Below are 25,576 nucleotides of genomic sequence, written 5' to 3' on the forward strand. Positions count from 1 at the left end.
TACTTGTCTAGACAGTTTTAACCTCGCCTTCTTGTATGTGCATCACAAAATTCAGGGTTCATTTGGAGCAGGGAGGAGGAAAGGCAGAGCACCCACAGAGATACCAGAATCTATAATAAACAGAATCCATGACTAGGACTGGACAGTCTCCCATGTGGTGAAGAGAGTAGGATCTCACAGGTTTGAAAAGGAAAAAAAAAAAAAAAAGAGACTAAAAATCCCATAATCATGTAGTAGAAATTAACCCACTCCCCATTTTATTGCTTTGAATGCCCCATCAGCATTATCCAAGATATTGCTACTATCTAAGGTGCAGCACTATTGTAGTGAGTTGTCAGCAAACCCTGGATCTTCTCAGAGGGGAAGTTGTACTGCTGAACATAGAGGAGAGGTAACTCCTCAGTCTGGCTTCTTTTGCTTTGGTCCTGCAGCTGGGAAAGTTCACGCCCGTAAGGAATAGCTCTAATTTGCTGCGCTGGAGGAAGCATGTCTCATTTCCCTCTGCTGTGTAGCAGTGTCTCAGAAAAGGAGAGAAGATCTAATGAATAAAACGTGTCACTTCACTTTACATGACAACTCCAAGGAACTGAATGGGAAGAGAAGCTATTCAACACTTCTTATTCCGGCAGCTCCCAGCCACCCTCAGTGCAGCACGTGCTGCTGCAGCCGTGGAAACAAGGCCTAGCTGCATTCTGTTGTTGGTTGGGTTTTCAGTTTTGAGGGTTTTTTAAAAAAACACAGGCTGCAATATATTTCCTAAGGATTACAGGTTCCATTTTTAAAGCACACCTGTATTGTAAGACAAACCTGAACAAAACTTTTTCAGGGGAAGAGATGGGGAAAGTGAAGGAAAGTTATTTACATAAAAGAACAATTCCCCCATCAAAGATCTAACATTTGTTGCAAGTAATCAAAGGTGACACTTCCCAAAGAACACATTACAAGTAATTTTTGTAATCAACACTCCTCTGTAAGAGATCTATTTTTAAGAAAGAAGCAATCTGCCTTAAACATAGTATTTTAACAACTTCTACTGAGTGTCCTGGGTTGCAGTGTATTCTATTACCATCCTCATGAACTGCTGAAATCAGGTGGGGCAGTATTTCCTTGCCTCCCCACCCCCTCCAGACTATCTTTCTGTTAATGGCCCATCAATGCCATGCAGCATGACTCATTATCCCATTGTGAGATGCTCCACCCAGAGGGAGAAAACCAGCATTCCATCCTGGATATAACCTGAGATTCTGAATACCAGAGACGCTCTCTTTTCCACTGGATTTCCAGAGGACAGGAGCTACTTAGCCACCACTGGACTTTTCTGAGGAAGAGCAGATCTTTTTTTTTTTTCTACAGGATCACTGCTTCGGGGGGACTGCAGCCACCATTCTACCAGACTGCTACCACCACCTTGATTAACAGGGTGTCAGTTGTATCCTAACTCTATTAGTTTAACTCAGTGGTATCTGCGTTTATTTTTTTTTTCCTTATTAAATTGTTATTCTGACTTGGTGTCTCCCACTAGTTTGCTCTAGCACAACTGAGTAATCAGCAAATCCTGCCTAAGTTTTCTTAGAGACATTAATTTCAGAACAAATTCCATCTAAAATGAAAGGTAAAACACCCCCCCCCTACAACTAAGAACATCCTGTTCAAATCAAACTAAGTATGAAAAAAATCCGCTTACAGTGAGAAGTTTGGTTGTAATTCCGGCATCCACCACAGCCTTGTGCATAGCACGCAATGTCTCCAACTCTGGAGCAGCAATAAACACTACATAGGGCATGAATTCTGAAGTCCTCAGTATTTTCAGGGCCTAGAAGCAAAGAAAAAGAAGAAACCACCAACCGCCTAAGTTTGAGAATGACTCACCACGTGTCCCCATTACTTAAGGAGCACTGCAAAACTAGTCTGTTACAATGGGTAGAAACTCCTAAGCAAAGATCCATATTTCTATTTTAGAAACTCCTACACCGCCTTTTGAAATGCTCAACATCCTTCTTTCCTTGGCTAAAAAGATTGTTTACTGCTCTGCAAGACTCCTCTTCCATGCAGAATCTAAGCTGGGTTTTTTCCATCTTTCTAACTCATTCCAACTATGCGCCACAAATGCAAGAATCCAGTTGATACTGTAATCTTTAAACCAGATAAGAAGCCTTCAAATTTAAAGGCATAATACCTCTTCAACATTATACTCTCACACTTCCAGTGTAACTTTATAAATTATATACCTGTGGATTAACATCCAAGATGCAGGTCCTTCCTGTCTGAACAACTTCAAGGATGGAATCAATTTTGGTGCCATAAAGGTTTCCTTCATATTCTCCATGCTCTAAATATCTGCCAGCTTTAATATCCATCTCCATTTCAGCTCGTGACACAAATCTGTAGGCTTGCCCATCCTTTTCATCATCCCTTGGCTTTCGTGAAGTAACTAAACAAAAAAATTGTATTTTAAATTGAATGTTTTCTTTTTATATTTGAAATACAAATATGAGACTGGACTGCTTATTACATTAGGGAAAATATAATACACATTAATGTACAGTTACAACTGTTCCATATACAGATTAATTATTCTAGTGCAAGCTTCAAAACTGAGCACAGCCCCTCCTGTTCCCTTTATTTCTATTTCCTGTATGTTGCTTATCCACCCATTTGCTTATTTCCTTTGTATTACTCCTTCACAACATATAAAATACTCATTCATGTAATCTTTTTAATTATTCCCTCAATAAAATAATTATTTAAGTGACTTGGAAATCAAATGGAAGTTTAACTCCCAAATGCCAAACTTCCTTCTGGAAATAACAGCACATATCAAAATCTGCCTCGCCCTGACCCACAAACTTTAGCACATACTTTGTTCACTGTATTTGCTGTTACTCGGGGTAGAACTACCTGAACTAGCTATAAAGAAAGTTAGCTTAAATATCAGAAGCCCATCCACCACAGCAAAATCTTAGAGGAGCTCAGCTAGTGCTACTTTCCAAAACAACTCACCCTTAAAGCAAGGTAAATTCACTGCAGATAAATTAAAGCCAATATTTAAGTAAAACATTAGCAGTTGTCTTGGGTATTGACTACATTGTGCAGTACAGACACTATTTAAGCAAGAAAGTGAAAAAATAAAAATATTATTACTGATTTTGCTGTCCTATCACCATATTACCTGCCCACTACTTGCATTAAATTAGATTTTTAACTCTAGAATATATGAAACATAACAGTGAACAGATCCCTTTGGTGATACTTGTGTCATCACTTGGTGCCATATCACCACTTGGCGATACAAGTGGAAAGCATTCTCCCCCTTCCAGTAATTCCTAACAACTTCGTTATTTTAGAAAAGGAGAAGCTGTTAACAATGAACATAATACTAGAACACCTAGTTTTACCCAAGATTCTACAGAAAGTTTAAAACTCTAATGGTTAATACAATACACCAAAAAAAAAAAAAAAATAATCATAGCAGTTTGAAATGAAAATTTTGGAGAACGAGCTTTAACAGTTCACAGCCAGAAGATGACTTAACAGTTTAGCTATCCACACAGAAGAAAAAACACAGCACCATTTGCTGGATTAGAACTATCCATAGCAAAATGGATTCATTTCAGCCATTTTCCAAAAATAAGACAAAAAGAAAAAACCAAAACACCCACACATAATAATTTGTGAATAACGAGAAGAATTTTCTTCTAATCAAAGAAACTGAGGCTAACTAAGATTACTGATCATCCTATATAAAATCTAAGTAGAGATGAGATTCCATATACAATAAACTATGTATTACACATGTGTGATTAGATTGTCAGATTGCTAGGTTGGAAATGTTAATTTTTATGCCTTTGAAGGGTGTTCAAAAGCTCCAAGTAAAAGCATTTAAACACCGTGTTGCATTACTTATCTATATTTAAGCATCTATATGGTATTTTAGAGAAACCAGTAATTTTTAGGCTTTTTAAAAAGGGAATAAAGAATGATAAAAAGATATAAATGATTAAAAGTTTCCTATTATTTTGCCAATATAAAATAATGAGATTCACAGGGGAAGATTTATCTTTAAAAGTAACACTGAGAAGTCAACTTTGTTATCAGTCTCACACACCAGTTCCTAGTGCCCTGGCCAGTTTTGGTGTTGGAGATTCTGCAAATGAGTGACTGGTTCTCTCACGCTGCACAATTTATCTTTCAGACCTGTTCCTCCTCCCCTGTTATCAGATCTACTTCTTGCCCACTGAAAACAGAAGGCAAGAGACCAGTTTTTAAGTTCTGAAAAGCAGGTGGCAGGAGGAGAATAATAATGTAGCTAGGGTACACTTAGCTGGTCAGCAGTCAAACAGGAAGGGGCAGTTAAAAAAATAAAGACCTTGTGAATGGACAAAATATCTAGAAGGAATGCAAGAAAATAATACTTCAGTAAGGGAGGAGGTGCTTTCTGAAGTTCATAGGAAGAAAAAAGAAAGATCATGGGCTTGATGCTAGATGTATTAAAGCATCAGATTATCATTAAAATATTTAAGATCACAAAACTTCAGTTTTATTGGAAGTTAGTTGCTTTTCCCTACATTTCTAATGCTAAAGTATCAACTTATAGTGCTTAGGATGCTTCTACCAGTGAAATACTAAATGACAGACTCAAGAAACTCCACTGGTGGTTCATTACAGAAGACTAGGAACGTCTAAAAACCCCTCACTAACTGATGGTGATGGACACTGAAGAAACCTAGCAGAGTGAAATACTACACATAAAAAAACCTGTTTTTCTGCCGCATCAGTAACATTTAACTGCTAATTACAAACATTTTCACTGTCCATATGTTAGTTCAGCTGTCTAAGAAGATGAAGAACCTTTTGTTTTTCTACTCTATATAATTTTCGTACTCTGACAAAATTACTCCTACCCTGAATCACTGGGATAAACATCAGGTATTTTCCAGATAATTAGATACTCAAAGTATGATATTACAATAGGACAGCTGACAACTTACATGGCACTGTAGTTCCAAACCTAGTCGGATTCAGTACTATAAACCTGTTCTTCAAACTTCTTCGCCCTACTCCTTGGGCCCCAATTAAGACCAGTGTTTTCCTCTGAAAGGGAGGCATTTTGGCTACTTCCTCATAGATCTGGATTTCATGACGATCAAATTCTACATTGAGAAATGTACAAAAAATAGTTATTTCACAGTCAATACTGTAACAAAAAAAATTTAAGTGGTCCTGGTACATACCAACAGACCACATGTCAATATAAATTAGTGCTCAAGCTTTCTTGCTTTAAGTTGGTATGGGAAGAAAATAGTTACCCCTTCATGGACAGCGTAAAGTCAGATTATCACCTTTACTTCCATGGACAAAATTCGAGATTGATCAGAATGGGAAAACTGTGATTAACAATTAGTTAGCTTTCACAGAATCACAAAATGGTTGAGGTTGGAAGGTTCCTCTGCAGGTCATCTGGTCCAACCCCAATGCTCAAGCAGAGCCACCTGGAGATGGCTGTTGAATATCTTCAAGGAGGAAGACTCCACTATTTCTCTGGGACAAATCATGCCAGCACTCAGTCACCCTCAGTGGAAGTGTTTCCTGATATTCAGAGGGAACCTTCTGTGCTGCTGCTTGTTGCCTCTGGTCCTGTCACTGAGCTCCTTCAAAAAGAGCCTGGCTTCTGTCTTCCTTGCACCCTCCCCTTCAGGTATTTATACACATCGTTGGGTTCCCCCCTGAGCCTTCTCTTCGCCAGGCTGAACAGTCTCAGCTCCCCCAGCCTTTCCTTATAGAAGAGCTGCTCCAGTCCCTCCATCGTCTCCGTACGTTCATGTGTCTCTTGCACTGGGGAGGAGCCCAGGGCACTTCAGGTGTGAACTCACCAGTGCTGAGTAGAGGGGAAGGATCACATCCCTCAAACTGTTGCCAGCAAAGCTTTCATTTTTTTTCCCTCTCTTAACACACAGTTCTTTGACTTCCACCTACCAAAAGGTGTACTCAGCACCACTGTATCTTCACTGGTCACTATTGCTTTTAAACCATAAAACTATCTGATCTATCAAATTTATAATAAAATATTTTACTGCAAATCTTTCACACTAAACTCTGCGAGTCTACAAACAGAGAAATTGACTCATATTTAATATCAAGGGATACCTGCATTTCTTGTAGTGAGATACATCATCTTTTTCTTTTTTTTGCTGCTTATTGTTCCGCAGAAAGGCCCTAGAAATAAAAATTGAGACAAACTCATCTTTTTTGTTAAATATGCTTTTCCGAAGCTTATTTACATGAACATATGCAAGTTTAAATTAAATTTACAAGGACTATTTTAGAATTTTATTCTAGGGCAGGAGATCACATCTATTATCATACACATCAAATGGTACAGTAAGAACTGAACACAGAGAAAGAGTTAATTTTCCTAGAAAGCTTTGTAAAAAGCAGCAGAAAAATCCAAACTAGTTTAATTTATTAACTTCAGTGCTTACTACGCAAACGTAATTTTTTAAAAGAGAGAGAATTCTTATGCCTTTCCAACCTCATTTAGCTTTTTATCAGTGGGAGGCAAAACTGATTTGTGTAGCTATGAAGGCTAAGCATAGACTTTAGCCTTTGACCTTCAGCCAAAGCCAAAATACAGTAATTATCATTTTGCAACATTCTGTGCATTCTCACACAACAGTTTTCTAGCATCTATAAAGGCAGGAAAAGCAAAACAAATGGAGTCAGAGCAAAACCTCTTCCTGAAATTCATTAAATCTCACCTGAGTTGTCCCAGTCCCTCCTAACAAAGGCCTTTCTTTTCTCTTCTAGGAACTGGCTAGGAATAAGCCCTGCACTTCCTCCTTCTTTGACATGACTAGCCTGGGGAAAAAAAACAAACAACAAAAACCAAAATACCAAACGTCAACTGTGAGAAGCATTTTTCTCATCAACATGGTGATGCTAGTTTCTCAGTGGTGAGCACTGATTCATTTACTACTGAGACTTGGAAATTTAAACTCAGATGTGGATATTTAAAATTCTGTCTTACAGTGAAAGTGTCTTGCCATCAAGTATTAAAATTCAGGAAACTTAAATAAAATAGATACAAGTTTCATTACTGGTTCCCATTAAGTTAGTAAGCTCCTATAGCCATAAACCTTTATCATCAAAATCCTAATCGGAATTCTGTGGCTCTAGACACCGAGCTCTCAAGTGACAGAACTCAAAACTTTTTAGTATGCAGTACACTTATTTTGTATTCTTGAGCTGCTCCAAACAGGTTCCAGTGCAGCTTATTAACAGTCATTTTACAAACAGTGAACGCCATTAACACATGTCTAATCATGCTTTCAAGCTTTTTGCACTAAGTAACTACAGATTTAAAATCTTAGTAACTTGTTTTCCTAGTAATGAAAGTTTGGCTAAGATTCTCTATAATAAAGATTCTCAATAATTTCATGGCAAGCTCAGTTCTCAGCAAGCCTAACAAATACAAACACAGAATTACGAAAGGTTACATTTTTCTTCTCCATAACTGATTGGCCCCTCTCTCTTGCCAACAGGACCTGTTTGCTTTTCAATTTGTATGCTTTTACCTATGACTCATTTTTTACAGTCAGCCAGTTTTCAGTAACACTCTAGCATTTCTAGAAAGCACAAGGAAAAACTAACTTTTTTCCCCAGCAGCATGATCTGCATAGGAATACTTGCAACACACTATACTGGTTTAACGCATTTCATTTTTGCCACTGATTGAGTGTTTATTTCTCCTGGACTCCCCCAAGTTACAACTGGAGAATATGCAAAGTAGCACAGAAGACAGCATGTAAGCTAAATGTCAAACTACTCCAGAGTTTTGGAGTGTCTAACCTCTGAAACTAATTAACTCTTCAGTAATAAATTTTCCCTCTCAATTTTTATTGTCCCTCTGTTATTACTGTTACTGATAAGCAACAGAATTCAACAACAGTTGTTTGTTGTATATTCAGATTTTTTTGTTGCTTTTAAAGAAGTCACATATAAATAAAAATAAATAAATATATATATATATATATATTGCTCTCAAGTAACATTTGTCCAACTATTGCTTGTTACCTAGCAAAGGCTGAGTAATATAGGAGAAGAAAGGGAAATCACCAATGCTGAACTCTTTGCCTGTGACTTTGCCAGTGCCACTTGCAATTTTGAGTATCTCAGTTGAGAAATATGTCTTAAAGGTTCACTTGTCATTTGTTTCGAAGGCACTGATTATGTTTAATTGTGTATAGTGTCTTGGAAAAAATAAAAATAGCATAAGCACAATCTGGATTACATTTCTACTAAAGGACTGAATGTAGAAATACAACCTTAAAGCAGGATGAACTGTTAACATTTTAAATAGTGCCAAACACTTTGATTATGAACATGCATGTTACAGCTCACTGACCACCACTGTAGAAATAAAAGATACAGCTTCTCCAAACAGCTATTCTCACCCCTCTTCAAATCCACAGGGTTAATTTCCCTTTCTCTCTCCTCAACTCTGAGCACTCAGGAAGGGGTCCACTTCTTCCACAGTCGCTGTCAGGAAGGCTTACCACAATTAACACAGTCAATCTAAGACCTTCTGCTAGAAATTGTCCACTTACACTGATTTTGGAATGTCTAGGCTTATGATACAAGAACAAAGACAGATAAATAACAGTAACAGCAAAATGAGTGTTACGTACACAACTTATACCATTCGATTTTCTCTAGTATTTCAACTATTACTAGCTTGCTATTAGCTTGAAATTGGATTGCAGTGTATATATTTTTTCTTGTATCTACTGTTAAATTATACGATAATTTAAAGAGTTTATTATTATGGCAACTAGTGAAGCTTTTCCTTTTTTATTTTTTTAAAATCCTTTTACCAACCTGCCACCAATTTGGATCTTCCCGGTTTACAATCTGAAGAATTTCTCCTTTAGAAAATTTCAAACCTGCTTCTTTGCATGGGATGAGGTTGTCGTTATATGGATTATAATCAAAATGACACTTCACAAAAACCTGCAATGTGTAAAAATTTACAAAGCTTAAACATTATGAAATACATTCTTACTAATTTATCTGTTCTGAAGTAACATCTTTACCTACCACATAAAAAAAGTAAAATACAATCTATAAAAAAACCTGGCATATACCAGCAGAGAGAGTAGAATAACCAGCAGTGCAAACCTTCTCTGAAGGAGCTTCATGATAAAAAATAAAAAAAGCAACTGTTCTATTAATGTATTACAAAATACTAATTTTTACATTTCAATATATCTCAATTAGTATTCTCAGAATGTGAGCACTGTATCCAAGGCTTGTGGAATCTTAAGAATTAATTGTGTCTTGGCCTCAATGTTTTAAAACAAACAAGGTATGTGACTGCTTAAGGCTCAGAGCTGATGCAGGAGAAGAAACAGTAAGTTGCATCAGTAGACTGGAAACAGTAGACTTCGACTGTTTTCTACCAGGCTGGGGAACAAAGGAAGCAGTGCACCTGCCTCAAATACAGCACATTCCTCTAGCATCTACTCAATGTAAGCATGGTCTATTATAGTCATGGGCATTAAGACCCACTACCTGAAGGAGGATCTAATAACATGTTTCAGAGGCACTGATTTAGAGCAACAAGTTACTCTTGCAGTGGAGAAATCAACAGCCTATAGCAACAACAAAAGGATAAGGAATAGCCACCATCCAAGTTCCTACTTAAGTCAGCAAGTTCAAGCTCATCTGTTGAATTTACTGTGTTTCTGAATTATATCAAACAGATTACTTGGAGAATGATCCTGTCGCTGCAGTTTAGTGTGATTGTGGCTAGGTCATCAGAGGTCACCGGATGTCAAACAAACATGCTTAATATGTAGTATACAAGTGCTTATCAAGCTCGGATATTAACTAGAATTTTTAGGAAGGCCTATTAGGCATGGTATTAATCTACTGAATAAACCCATTTCTAAAATGTACCTCAAGGTGAATACAGGTATCTCCACATTTTAGTCTTCCTGCTAGCATTGAATATACTAAATAATCAAAGTATGTCTAATCCAAAATCTTGAAATGATCTTATGTGATAAAGTACCAAGCAGAAATTATTCTGACAGAACTGATAGAAACGTGCTACTGACCTGTTGAGGAATAACAGTGTCTCTGTAGCTGGGAAGAATCTTCAGAGTGACACTGCCACTAATATTTTTCAGCAGTTCCTGTAATTCTTTTGGATTGTTTCCAACCTCATGGCCATTCACCTCTTTAATAATGTCACCTACATGCAGAAGACCTTGTCGATCTATCATTCCGCCATGAAGAATTCGTGCTATTACCAGATCATTGTTCTCAACTCTAAACGTAACACCCTGAAAAAGGTATGTGACACCTAGTTTACCATTGTTTGAATTTCAATTTCATTTTACCATTACCTCAAGCAAAAATATACAGTTACGGGATATTCCATCTGCCCCAATAAAACCAGACAGTAATAGTTACTATAGTGTAAGAGTTCCTAATACACAGCTAAGAGTCAGGTGACACAAAAGTGCTTTCAGACAAGGTTTTCATACAACTGAATAATGACCGTATTGTTCTTGATCGCATGCAATCCTGTCATTTTGTATCAGGACCAAATATATGTTGTGTTAGTCAGTTATGCAAGTCATTCAACCTAGTGACTGCCTACTCACTATCCTATATTTTCTTAAAGAGAACAGGAAGGAGAACGCACAAATATTTTCTTATTTCAACCTCTCAGTACTGATCCTATCACCCATTAAATTACACAACAAAAGGGAAATAATTAAAACATAATGCAAGAAGTCAGGCACGTGCAAACATTTTCACTCACACTCTAATTTAGACACACTCATCTTCAGTTACTTACCAGTGGTTCTCCTGCTCTTTTGTGAATTCCAAGGATACGAATAGCATCTACTGGAACAATCTGGTTGTTCACTGAAGAATTATTAACTTCTGGGCTGGAAGGAGGGGAATCGTAACATTTTGAAGCCACAATGTCATGTGCCTCCAAGAGTGACTGCAAAGGAACAAAAAAGGCCTTATTTTAAATGAAATAACCATTTGCAAAAGGATTTAGTGCTGAATAACCACCAAATGTGCCGTTTTGGGACAAGATCATAAAATCCTTACTTCACAAGGAATGGAGCAAAAATTGACATTCAAATACACAGATTGATAAACCTACTATCTTGGCAAACATGCTCTCTTTTGTAAATACAAAATGCTTCTTCTTAAGGAAATACAGGAAAAACGTAATGAATTTGGGAGGAGTATGTGATCTTGCAGGGAAGAAGATGGAAAAAGAAGTACCTAGAACAGTCCTTCAACCTCATGAGACAGTATTGAAGCAAATGGTTAAAGTAAACTAACAACCCACTGAAAAAAAATGAACTCATCATTAGATACTTGTGTTTAATGTAATAAAATTCTTCTCCACAGTAATTTGGATAATTACAGGTATGCAAGGATTTCCAGCCATCTACAGAAGGAGTGTTTTCTGCCTGCATAAAGGCAAGGCAGAATTCTAACATGAAATGAATCCAAGTTGACAGATTCTGCTTTCTGGAAGACAAGAGCTCATACCTTACAGTTAACAGTGTTTTCACCATTTTATGTATACATAAATACCAAGCAAAAGGAGGACACCCAAATAAGTGTAAGCATCTTTGGAAGGCAATGCAATTTAGACTGGATTTTCTCATAAAACATTTAAAGAAAATATTAATAAGGGAATAAATACAGGTAAAACAAGATCAAACTTGTGAAATTAGACAGTGGACACTTTCTGTCCTAAAGAGGAAAAGGGACACCCTATAGACACCATATATGGTAGAGTTCAAGATAAAGCATCCTATAGTGCAGAGAGTCTCACTGACAGATAGAGAAATAGGAAAAGAAGCAAGTAGAGGAGACGCCAACTAGGCCTCAAACAACATAGCTTTGTTTCAAACGGTGACCTGATGAGATACAGACTTAAGTCAGATCACTGACTGATGTCAAATAAGTAGCTAAAGAGAGAGACATCATAGGGACTATCACTGATAGTGACACACACACATGCCAGAGGAAGACAGCAAACTACTAGAAAGTAGAGCAAGTGAGCAGGAAACATTTAAGCAAATGTAACCATTTTGCTATGAAGTCTGTTCTATCCTTCCGTGAGCCACTTCTAGCCTAAAAGTTGTGCAACCGTATTCGTTTAGTGCTAACCTCAACGTGCAAACCCTCAAAGTGTCACAAACCTGAACAGTCATTTTAATCTGCCCATTACACAATGACCCTGCTGATATTTCAACTTCAAGTCAGAAGGAGGTACTAACTTACTGCCCCTGCCATTAAGACTGTAAAGACAGCTGCTTATTGTGTCTGCTCTGATACTGTGGACATAAACCAAATCAAATTAAATAGGAAAAACAATCATTTATTTAAATCAAGCAGCTGTCAGATGGTAGCAATTTCTAGTTCTTCATTATCCAAGACACATCCAATCCAGAAGCCAGGAGAACAGATCTCTCTTTGCCAATGTTTGCAAGCAACATTTTTGGATCTTTCTACATTTCCAGAATGAAACCAACCAGCATCAACTATGCATTTTAATACATTACCACTGACAAAACCAGGCAGACACACCAGTATGATACCTCCAGTTTTCTCTTTTAGTCACATGCTAGAACAAATTGTTTCCAAACTTTCTGGCCTCAAACCACTAGATTTCTGATGGAGCCTTACACGTAACTGTGATTCTGTGATTCTGTGATAACCACGCTTGTACAGCTCCCTGTCCTTAACAGGCATAGAATTTATGGATTATAATCTGATCCACAGTCAAAAAAAGACTACTAAACTAACAGTCTGTGTCATCCTTTTCAAATTAACATTCTGATCCTATTTATTCACTCAGTTTTATGGATAAGCATGAATTCTTTCAACTACTACTTAAACATCTCTCAATCACAAAATCTTTTCCCTGCTATTTACATGAGGGGTGAGTCACAGAAGGACCATCAGGGACTGTATGCTGCTGCCCACAATTATAAAATGGTTTCTTTAAAAGTAGTGTATTGGTTTCCTTAAAACAAGCCATGGTTAATATTACTTTCCCATATCTTAACTCTAAGTTCTAAAATTCAGGAATCTGTATCAGTTTTACAAGACTGCTTCCAGCCAGCTAGGTCACGGCACACAGTCCTTAGAACACTTAAACAAAGCCACCTGCAACAGGGGCCATATGTCTGTAGCCACTGCCAGACTGCTCTCCAAAATTTTATGTCCCCCAGTTACTTTCTTATTTCATTAAAACGGTTGAGTGACCCGAGAAATACAGTTGCATGAACTTCACTTGCTTCTTTCTTATGGTATCGGAAAAAGTTATATCCTGTGCTTCTGCAACTCCAGAGCTCCCCTGGAATCTGACCTTTCCCGTACTGGTGCTGGAACATTTATAAAACCACTGCCAAAGCCTGCAAAACAGCATGGACTGAATAATCAACCATAAAATTGTTCAAAGTTTCCTTCATACAGAATATGTAAACAGAATCAGATGCGTATCCAAGACTAGATAGCTGTAGAAATGTTCTCATGGAAAAAATGGCAATGTTGCTGGAATAAGGCAGATACTCTCTGCATATCACAAGAGATATCATACGGACATACAGTCCTATGGGAAACAGCATGGCCTCTTTGTGCAAGATACTGTCATAAAGTAACCCATAAACTCAGAACATACTGGCTTCTTTACAGCAGTTTTAAATGGCTGTCCTTATTTGACAGGTAAAAAAGAAATATTTTTAAAAAGTAATCCAAAATTCAGTAAACAAAGAATCATTAAACATCGAAGGGTCTCTATAATATTGAAGCCAAAATCAAATTAAAAACTTGTTTTTCAAAAAAAAAAAATCTCAACACAATCTATACATGTTATGAAGCATTGCCTGCCCTATATGATAACTATTTCCCCAACTGTGATCCAATAAAACAATTAAATTACAAACTGGGTACTGGGGCTGAGGGGAATACACAAGAGCATATTCTATGGTCTTGAATTCCAGACTCCTTTCTTAACACCTCAGAAGTACTTAAAATATTTCTGTTCCTCTTTTATGCACTAAATATGTGCTAGTTTTCTCTGATAACGGTCTTTAAATATTAGAACTTAATAAATGGACTACAGGCCCCTATTGTACATATGAAAATAAGACTTTTTAAAGAATGTTCTGGAAGAGTGAGGAAATCATTTAAAATCTTTGAGAAATCATGGGGGCTGGTAAGGAGGCATGAATACATGGGAAAAATAACCCTATGAGTTAAGATCTACCTAGGAGGCAACCTAAGATCACTTTTCTAATTGAAACATTTTAAAGGTATGATTAGCCATTATAAAGATAATTATTAGAATAAAATATGGGCTGCTTTTCAGGTTAATTACACACCAGCCATCAATAAACTCATTAAGAACTTAGTATCTTCCACACTTTGATCCTGAAAAGTTCAGTTCAAACTAAAAGGGGGACGGAAGGAAGGACGGAAGGATGGAAGGAAGGAAGAACGGAAGGAAGGACGGAAGGAGAAATGAGAAAAGGAAGGAAACCAACTGTCAAACGGAATAGTTATGTGCACCCGTACTCCAGAAGCCAGTCCCTCCCCAATGTTCTTCTGTAAAAATATGTAAAAGAAATTAAATTCTGTAATTCTGCATTTTCAGCACTAAATGATACATTCAAATAAGCTATTGCACTGATGACTCGTATACCACATTTGATACTTGTATGCCAAGGCAGGTTACAACTGTAAGATGATGCTGTGATAAAGTGCCACCATTCATTTGTAAAATACAGAATCAGCCTTTAAAACAGTTACACAATAGTGTCCATGAAACTTTAAAATAGTCAAGTCAAGGTGGCTTGTTTACATATTTACTGAACTGGAGAAAGGATGCAAATTACATTTTCTGTAATTACAAATGACATTGTATTTTTCCTTTCTTCCTTACAGGCCACTTCTTGGAGAATGTGGAATATGCCTCCTTGCACCAAATAAGGCAGAAAGGATAGCATTTATTTCTTGAGCATTTAGTTAGTTTTCTGTTTCCTATTCAGAGACAGACATACAGCCTCCCCAAGCCTTAAAAAGAATACCGTATCTATATTTTGGTCTGCATGTTGTCCTAGAAACTCTTCTAAAGTGGTCATAACTATGATACCAGTTAAATAAAAACACTTAATCAAACTAACACTACTCTGGCCTCAGTTGTCTTTGTTGGATGCCTCTAGATGGGGAACAGAAGCACAAAATTAAGGGCCAGAAAACACACCCTAATTTCAGGCTTCAAAACTGAATCACATCAGATCTACTTTTAAAAAGTAAGTAGCTAGCTGCTTTTTGCCTGCACCCAGCAGCCAAAACTGCTCATTGTTTCTGCAAATGAGACTGAAGGCCTCACAACAGGCACTTAGAAAACAAACAAACAAAAGAGCTGCTTTAGACTTTTTTTTTTTTTTTCTCCATTTTAAATAAATGAACTGTAATTCTGACACATTGAAGGATAGGTTAGTTCTCCAGGGCAGCATTTAACTATCTTAATCATCAAATAGTCTTTTTCCTCTTCCGTTCTCATCCAGGTTTTGCAGCAAATGAAGTAGGGAGCTCCAGAAAGAGCTTATTTTCTCTTACATACCCATGACTCACCCAACAGTATAGTGAAAGAAGCAGCATGCAATCTTGTTCATAGCATGCAATAATCATGTCATGAATTTTTAAACTGGGTTCCAAGAAAGAGTCAACAAACTGTGAACCACTAAGTCTGATACTGATACCAAACAAATTAGAAGTTTCCATTAAAATCAGAATGACCGGACAAAATAGATCATGGGACAGCATCAACATGCTTTAATAAAGGGAAGTCATGCTTCTCAAATCTAGTTAAGTTCCTTGAAAGAGTCACCAAGCATAGCAACAAGGCAGTTACAGTTGATAATATAGATGAATTTCCAAAAGGCCTTTGATAGACTCCTTCATCAAAGTCTTTTAAAGAAACAAAGCTACTATGGGGATAAGCAAGGTTCTCAAGTGGATAAAAATATTGGTTAAAAGACAGAAAAATTGGGGCCAGGAAAACAATATTACTAGTTTTCAAAATTAATGTCATCAGGGGATTTCCCACAGACATCTTGGCTCAGTTCTACACCTGCCAGTACACTGATATGTCAGATAGTGATCTAGGAAATGGGGGTTGGAAGTAAAATGACAGGGTTTGCTGATGCTGTTATTCAAGAAGTAAAACTGACTGTAACCTGCAGGAGCATCTCATGAGCAACAGAGAACAAGGCAAATGAAATTCCACCCAGACTGCAAAGGGAAACACAATCCTAATTTAAGATACTGACAGACTCAGAAGTGGTATCTCAGAGGTGTAACCAGTACAAAACCAACCCAAACCAAAGAAACAGCCCGGCTCTAGACTTACTAAGACTAGAGGTACATCATCTTTATTGAGAGAGTGGCAAAACACTAGAACAGAATTCCTAGAGAGGTAGTTGATGCCCCAAGTCTGTGTTTAACAGGCTCTTGGGCAATACCCTTAATAATATGCTTTAATTTTTGGTCAGACCTGAAGTGGTGAGGCAGTTGGACTAGACAGCCGTTGTAAGTTCTTTCCAACTGAAACAGTCTAGTCTATTCAACAACTGTTAAAAAGGCAAACCAAATACTAGGAAATTTTAGGCAACGAGTAGGAGATGCAATGGAAATTATTCACCACTTCGTAAATCCATGCTGCTGTGAATGACTCTGGGAGGCTGTATACAGCTTTGCTTCCCTTCTTTTTATTTATTTGAGATAGACAGACACACATATGCAATGAGGTCTCTCAAATCATGAGTAACATGGAAAAGCTGATTAAGAAAAACTGTTCATTTTCTTCCTAAACAAATGCAAGGGGGTATTAAGTGGAACTGACAGGAAACAGTCGAAACAAACCAGCAGAGTCTCCACTCTAGTGGGGGATGTTCTGAATGCCAGATTTTCACATAGGTTCAAAAAAATAATAGAACAAAGTGATGGAAGAGAACACCACCACAGGTGGATCATGCTACTTCTCACTCACAGGTCTGAACAACAAATCACTAAATCCTCACAAAAAGTTTTGGAAGGTATCACTGTTGGCTTGCCCTAACCTGACAGTCTTCACCAGATTCCTACTACTGGGGACAGGGAACAAAACCAGAAATTTATTAAAAGGACCTTTAACATACAATTAGGAAGCACTAACAAAAGATCAGATCAAACCTGTAAAGTTAATGTAGCATATATGCAATTTCAAGTCTGTTCTTTATAAATCAGACCACAAAAAATATACAAGAAATAGCATAAATATTGGAATTTTTGTTCAACAGCTACTTTGGAACTTTTAAGTTGCTTAAGTGTAAACTAATGGAGTAGCTGACATCGGCATTGTGTTGTGCCTCTCTGCAAACAGGACCGCTGAACAGGAATGAATGCTGGGCTTGCCTTAATATTGGTTATTCACCCTAATTAAAATTCTTATTTGATCTCTGACTCCTAGAGGCCATTTCCAGTCCCCACCACAAAGATTCTTTGCCCAGATGGTCTCTGGTCTTTGACATCTCTCTCCAGAGATCATCACTACAATGCCTTTCAAAGTTAGTCTACTTCAGCACTTAAGTCCTTTTCATCTTTTGATTCATCCTCTATGACTTCTCAGCTTTAGTTTCTCTGTCTTAACAGAATGGATCTTTGTCAGGTCTGTCAGTGTACCAGCTGGCCTCCTATTACAAACTTGTTGCATTGTAACTAACAATTCCTCCAAACTCATCCAGTGCCAATTTCTGATATGGGATCAAAGACCGATTTGCAGGTTTATTCATCAGTATGTCTCTAAATCATAGTCTTCAATTCCTTAGCTATGACACCCTTCTGGACAAATAAGGGCACAAGGGAGGCCAACATACTGCTCTTCAGAAGAGGCAGAGGAACTGTTTGGTCAGCACTCAGAATAGCTACTACCTCAAAAGCTGAACTCTTAGTGTTCCTTCTTCTAACAGGCCACAAGACAGCTTGACAGCATTTCCAGTGTTAAACAGTAATGCACTCACTGCTCTATATAATGTGTAACTGAAATCTTGGGAAAAAAACCCATGTGTTTAAATGCATATACCCAAAAACTGTCTGTGCCTACCCATTTGCCAAAAGAAGCACATTTATACTGTGGCAAAAAATTAGCTTGTGTTCTTCTACATGATACCTATAGCTAAGTACTGAAGTCAGCTGAAGCCTGCCTGGGGAAGTCCAGAACGTACCAAGGATTTACAAACCATAATCTTCAAGGGTCAGTACAGAAGCTGGTAATAGGATGGTAGTTATGGAAAAACATCTGGTTTTGACAAGCATATGTCAAAACTTCACTTATGTTAAGTACAGCAACAGCGAGAGGGATGCAGAGTCTCAACGTAAGCTTGCAGTGCAGGTCCCATCATAGAAGAATCATGTTCATTCACTCTGCAGACTGTACATCTTACACATGAGTACTGAATGGCGACAGCTGAAGCAATATGCAGAACAGTCAGTATCAGGAACTGAGACTACTGGAAATGCTAAGGATGAAGCCTTCAGGGAACTGTTAGAGAAACTCCAGTCATATAGGAGGTAAATGTTTGTCCAAGATTTATAACAGAAACTCCAGTGGATTTTAATACAATGAGCGAAGATACTCTTGAGGTGATATCAAAGAATAAAATCATGCTCATTCTTAACCCCACATGGCTTCTGCTTTAACCTTCATTTGTAGTAAAATCCTAAACTTTTATATGGTTCATTCCTAGATCTATATGTAGACACTGATAAAATAAGTAGGCAATATACAGTAAAAAGGTAGCACCTGAAAATGCGGCTCCTTGAGTATTCCAACCAATTCTGCAATATTTTCATCTTTATTTACTAGGGGACTGATATCTTCAAGAATTTCATTCACCAACTCCAGGTTGTTGTCACTGACAGCCTCAAGTTTAGAATCTTCCAGTCGCTCATGAGCCTGTAAGATTAAATATATGAGACTACACTGTAAATAAGTTTCAAGTAGTTACAATTTATAAATCTTTTAAATAAATTCTCTGGCAGAAAAGCCAGAAAAATGACATATAAAATAATATGTATATGTTATCTTCAAAAATGTTGAAGGATTTTGTATGCTTAACTAAATGACCCGACAAACTTTATGAGCAGCACTTGTCACAGATGCTTGTATGTCCTTATTTCTTATAACCTCTACACTATATACACAAAACAGTCCTCTCTGAACAGTACAGCACCTCAGATTTTTTCTGCTTCAGAACCCAGGACAAGTACACCTTCTGGAACGACATAAAAGGAACTCTGGGATCTGCTCAGGAAAAAAATAAAGTCTGCAAGAGAAGCATTTACCCCAGACTTCTACCATTCAAACAACTTCAGCAAATTCTAAAAAAAAGGCAATGGGCACAAACACACACAGAAGGCTCTGTCTAAACATAAGTAAACACTTTTTCCACTGCGAGGGTGACAGATCACTGGCACAGTTCAGTCAGAGAGGTTGTAGCATCTCCCTCCTTGAAGATATTTAACAGCCATCTGGATGTTGTCCTGAGCAACCATCTCCAGGTGGCCCTGCTCAAGCATTGGGGTTGGATCAGATGCCCTCCAGAGGTACCTTCCAACCTCAATCATTCTAAGATTCTGTGATAACTTATCAGCTCTTTCAAGAGCTATGGCTGCAGACACAATCCTTTACTAAACACTGCAGATATGAAAGGTAGGGGCTTTGAGCAGCAAGAGAAACATCTCAAATCTGAATGCTTCACTTATTACCGGTAGCGCTGTATCACAAAATTGGGGAATAAGAGGAGGCCAAAAATAACTAAGATTCTCAATGCACTCAATTAAGGGCTATTTACAACACCATAGCAACAAGAAGTTCAAAGAAGAACAATCTCTCTGGCATGTAAAACCACAACAAATAACAGATATATTTGGGAGTCATCTATATATAATTTCCACACATATATTCGAAGGTATGTGCACACAGAATCACAGAATCAACCAGGTTGGAAAGGATCTTGAAGATCATCTAGTCCAATCATTAATCTGACACTGACAGTTCCTAACTACACCCTATCCCTCAGCGCTATGTCAACCCGACTCTTAAACACCTCCAGGGATGGGGACTCCACCACCTCCCTGGGCAGCCCATTCCAATGCCTAACAACCCCTTCTGGAAAGAAATACTTCCTGACATCTAGTCTAAACTTTCCCTGGCACAAACTGAAGCCATTACCTCTTGTCCTGTCGCTTACTACTAGGTTAGAGACTCATCCCCAGGTCTCTGCACCCTCCTTTCAGGTAGCTGTAGGGGGCGATGAGGTCTCCCCTCAACCTTCTCTTCTCCAGACTAAACACCCCCAGTTCCCTCAGCCGCTCCCCATACGACCTGTGCTCCAGACCCTGCACCAGCTCTGTTGCCCTTCTCTGGACACGCTCGAGTCATTCCATGTCCTTTTTGTAGTGAGGGGCCCAAAACTGAACACAGGAATTGAGGTGCGGCCTCACCAGTGCCAAGTACAGGGGTCAGATCCCTTCCCTGTCCCTGATGGCCGGCCACGCTATTGCTGACACAAGTCAGGATGCCATTGGCCTTCTTGGCCACCTGGGCACACTGCTGGCTTCTGTTCAGCCGGCTGTCAATCAACACCCCCAGGTCCCTCTCTGACTGGCAGCTCTCCAGCCACTCCTCCCCAAGCCTGTAGCGCTGCTGGGGGTTGTTGTGGCCCAAGGGCAGCCCCCGGCATTTGGCCTTATCGAAACTCCAACAGTTGGCCTCAGCCCATTGTTCCAGCCTGTAAATATTAGTGCTTCAAAACAGATGTTAGAATTTTGTTAAAACCAGAAAACTTTTGTTTCCTGAAATCATCTGAGTATTAAGTTCTACTTCATATCTCCAAAATAGTGTTTCTGCAGGACTGACGATCAAACACTGGAAAGGCTAACTTAACATAAAGACATTTCAGACATTCCCCAACACCAACACACATAAACCAAATGACCATGATTACAAAGTCATAGGAAGCTTGGCACCTACACACATTCTCCTTAGTTAGGGAATGTTATTTTGTACAAATATATAAACAATAGCCTTCTTTTAATATATACAGTAAACAATATCCTTCTTTTCAAGTTTACTTCTTTTACAGCAAATAAAAACCCAAATCTATTGACTTTTAAACACAGTCCAACAGCAAAACCTTTATAAGATTATAGAGAATATGGGTTACCTTCTTTCTCACTAATTTTCTTTAAAATACTATCACTAACACAGAGTATAATCTAAATACAAATATCCTCACACTTCACCCCAAAATCAAGGCCTTGGGAAACAGAAAGTTTAACAGTCAACAACCTCTGATCCTGTAATATGTTGGGAAGTAGCAGGATATGGAGTGGTATGAATAATTTTTTTAAAAAAACAGGAATACCTAACATATATTGCTTTTCTTTTTTTCATTTCAGTTCATCATTTCAGAAACAGTGATACTGAACTGAGTCTCTTGACTCATTCAATATTTATCATATTTGCCAAATGTTCAGATAGAAAGGTTTTTGCCTCCAGCAACCTGACATTCTAAATACTGGACTCAATATTTATAGATTACTCCTAAGATGTTTCCTTGGTCTGGGTTAGGCATTTACCTGGTATGCTGTAGTCTGTGCTACTATACTAAAAGCAATTATATGACTGCAGAAGATAAAAGTTTTGAGGTTCAAAAGAATAGTTAGCAATCCAAGAGAATTTTTGATAGGACAGTTCAGTAGCAAAACTGAGTAAAATCTGTGCATGTTCCAAATTCAATAAACGTTTTCAAAAAAGTGTAACAATTCTAAAGGCTAATTAGGACGGAACATAACCCTCAGCACAGGAAAGATATGGATCTGTTGGAGTGAGTCCAGAGGAAGGACACAAAAACAGTCAGAGGGATGGAACACCTCCCCCTCTGAGGACAGGCTGAGAGAGTTGGGGTTGTTCAGCCTGGAGAAAAGAAGGCTCCAGGGAGACCTTATGTAGGCTTCCATTACTTAAAAGAGGCCTACAGGAAAGATGGGGACAAACTTTTTAGTAGGAACTGTTGAAAGAGGACAAAGGGTAAATGGTTTTAAACTAAAGAAGGGTAAAATTAAACTAGATATAAGGAATACATTTTTTACGATGAGGGTGGTAGAACACTGGAACAGGTTGCCCAAGGAGATGGTAGATGTCACATCCCTGGAAATATTCAAGGTCAGGTTGGAGGGGCTGAGCAACTTGATCTAGTTGAAGATGTCCCTGCTCATTGCAGGGAGGTTGGACTAGATGACCTTTACAGGTCCCTTTCAACCCAAACTATTCCATGATTCTATAAACATCAGTAAATGACAGGAAAATACATTTTACAGTGATTACAGTTACTTCCCTTTTCCCCTACCACCTAATGAAGAATGGAAAGGTACAGTAAGAGAACCCTAACCCAAAAATATCTGCAATTTCTGCACTCATGCCTTTATAACAGATCAAGTGTGAAATAATGCAATTTTAAAAGATAAGCCAAACTTAGCATTGCAAAGTATTATAAACTATTCTACTCATTGCTTGAGTTCAGTTTTTTAAGGACCGAAAAGAAAAATTAAGCTTGTTTGGCTCATGGCACATTCTCCTAAATTTCTTTTTGTCCTTTTTGGGATACTTTACATAATGATTAGTCTTAATAACTGACTAATAAAGGAAAATGAAAAAGCTTTTACATTTCTGCCCTGGTCTGATATGAATTTGCTTAAATATTCTGATCACCTCAGGGTCCTGAGAATTGTCCGTTCTGTTAAAACTAACTCTCCTAATAGAAAAACAAGTTTTATGTATTTTTAGAGACAAATGGATATATATGAACTATATATACTTCAAGAAATGTGATGTCATTTTAATCTCATCCTTATTTAGCTCTGCTGGTTAGGACTGAGTTTTTGGGTTAGTTCCAAAATAATTACAAAATAAAATATGAGTGCAGTCATGCCATATGAACACAATTAAAACCTTTCAGCATTCTAGATAAAGCAAGTTTATAGTTAAGAATCTGCTTCCATTACAAGCACTTTTTTACATCTGCTAGTCATTAAATTCCACATAATTGTAATTGGCCATTAAAGCAAATTCTTGGTAAGAAAAAAACATGCTTTTCACCGAACATTTTCTTCATGATAAATATTAAATTAAAGATGACCTACACAGCAGATACTGAAGTTGGAAACAACTCTAAGAAAATGCTTTTACTTACTCTAGTAAATTTAGTACACAAATCTCCCTCTGCAGTCATCTCACTAGCAGATGAGATACTTCCATTATTTCTAAGTTTATTACTATGGAATGTCTTCCACTTATAACCAATTTTTTTGAACAGCTAAACAGAAGTAAATTCTTGCATGACTTCTTAGGAGAAGTTTTCCTTTCCAGATTTTTATACTGAGCAAAATCCCTGCACAACAATCATTCAGCTTTACAGAGTATTTCATGCCTGCCCAGAGGGCACTGCTTTCAGATGTCTATTAGTATTAAGGAGACAGCTACATTTAAGTTAACTGTTTCTTTCCCCATGAAAGGAACTTATTTTTATGAAGTAAGATTAAGAAAGGATATAAGAGCTGTGCAATATTAACTGCATCTCCTACTGGTAAGATCAGCCACATTTTAATTACACAGTCCACAGTTTTTGTAAATATCAACTTACATATCTATAATTGATTGCTACCATCTATAAATAAAATATTTTCATAAAGCAAGACCAAAATTAAGCCCATGTTTTAGAGAGCTGACAATCAAAAGGTCCCTGAATTACTCTGAGATCCAGGAAAGGGTATGGAGACAATATTTCACCTGGCTGACCAGAAAGTTTTTTTTGAGCCAAAGACAGAAAGAAAACTTGTTTATGCCATGGGAGAAAGAAGGTTATTGCTCTCAATTTTCAACTTTGGCAAAAATGCTAAAAGTCAGAAGGTGCATGGGTTTTGCACAAAATAGTGGTCATGAGACTGTATTAAAACCAACTGTTTTAATTTCAAGTATTTTGACATTTTCTTCATAAATAGTGTTACAACATTATTTCTGATGTCTCAATTTTTCTTCTTCTTCTAGAATCTTCCATATAACAATAAATCAGCATGCACAGAAATTACATTATACCAAATCCTCACCTTCAAGAACTCCTTAAGGCTTTTAATAAGATGTACCATACATAAAAGCCATTGTTAATACCTCAATCCATACTCTATGTTCACACAATAATTTAAGAGTTAAAATATTTCCAGATTTTACTCAGAGCAGCAAGTTTTAATACCTTAGCAAGTGATCTTACAATAGGGTTTTCCATAATTCCTTTAAGAAAAATCAGGTCTATTTCTTCAGCTCCTGTCGATGTCGGCAGATCAGTAAGGTTATCCAGGACCTGCTGCATGGCTGCTGACAAAACAAAAACAAGAAGTAAGTACTGACCAAAATAGGCTTGCATAAACTGTATGGAAATTCCACAGTATCAACTTTAGAGGTGTTAAGCAGCTAACTACATCTAGTGAGAGCAAGTGGACAGAACGGAAAAAGAACTTTTTGTTTGTTTGAAAGATGGAAATAAAGTCCCTATCCAAGTCCTCATCACCACCATCAACTTAAATCCAGGCCCAGCACATTCCTTTCAAGATCCACTACTACTTAAAGACTGAAAAAACAAACAACTATAAACTATGTATAAGGTATACGTAATATTCCAAATACAGTAAAAGCAACTAATTAATGGCTTTTTTCATTTAATCTCTTTCTGAGGAAATTTTCAGCCCTCATACATGTACCAACCAACTACAAGTTTCACAATGCTTGCATAGGCAGATGTCACTGTTTTTAAAATGAACACATAGTTCCAAACCAAATTTTTTTTAACCAAAAATTTGCTTGCAAGGCAGCTACTACCTTGGAGTCACTTGTGTCTATCCCCAGAAGTCCTTCACAAGTTTTGACTTACTGCATTCCAGCACTAAGTGTAGCTGGTGCAGATGCTAACAACCTTGAACCACAACACACTGCAATGGGAAGTATATCCTCAATGCACAATACATCGTGCCTGCCCAGTACCCTCAGTGGAGATTTTCCTCGTTATCTACAGACTCAGAGAGAACTGAGTGAGAGTGAATAACGGTGCCCAAGAAAGTCAGAAAATCCCACCATTCCAGCTGTGTTGTCTCATGAAGTCATCAGGATGAGAGACGAGAACTTATTTCCTCTGTGCTTCAAATCTCCCATTTAAGATAAACAAACCAGATATTTTATGTTAGACAACAGGTTCAGTGTGTTCACATATTACAGAATTCTTGTGCATTTGGGCACGTGTGCAGCAGCCCTTAGCTGGGATTATATGAGCTAGCCCCAGGTCGCAGAGATAAACATGTGCCACTTTAGGCTTGAGCACAAAAGGGGACAACAGTGGAGACAGTTATCATGTCCTCCACAAGGTAAATGGTCATT

General features: G+C 37.7%; 1 protein-coding gene across 1 annotated transcript in view; it reads right to left on the reverse strand.

Moving 5' to 3' along the window:
* The window catches only part of MPP6 (membrane palmitoylated protein 6), a 32,361-nt gene extending 7,814 nt beyond the window's left edge, over positions 1-24,547 (reverse strand). Inside the window, exons 1-10 of the mRNA XM_026841764.1 lie at positions 24,402-24,547; positions 18,893-19,045; positions 10,865-11,017; positions 10,116-10,343; positions 8,875-9,006; positions 6,756-6,855; positions 6,145-6,213; positions 4,989-5,150; positions 2,229-2,431; positions 1,685-1,813 (exon numbers count right to left, since the gene is read on the reverse strand). Of these exons, the coding sequence (XP_026697565.1) occupies positions 1,685-1,813; positions 2,229-2,431; positions 4,989-5,150; positions 6,145-6,213; positions 6,756-6,855; positions 8,875-9,006; positions 10,116-10,343; positions 10,865-11,017; positions 18,893-19,045; positions 24,402-24,518 (1,446 nt within the window). The 5' untranslated portion in view covers positions 24,519-24,547. The remainder of the gene's footprint in view (positions 1-1,684; positions 1,814-2,228; positions 2,432-4,988; positions 5,151-6,144; positions 6,214-6,755; positions 6,856-8,874; positions 9,007-10,115; positions 10,344-10,864; positions 11,018-18,892; positions 19,046-24,401) is intronic.
* Between the last annotated feature and the right edge of the window lie 1,029 nt (positions 24,548-25,576).

The sequence above is a fragment of the Athene cunicularia genome, assembly GCF_003259725.1.
Source record: "Athene cunicularia isolate RWA chromosome 2 unlocalized genomic scaffold, athCun1 chr2_part1, whole genome shotgun sequence".
Classification (NCBI taxonomy): domain Eukaryota; kingdom Metazoa; phylum Chordata; class Aves; order Strigiformes; family Strigidae; genus Athene; species Athene cunicularia.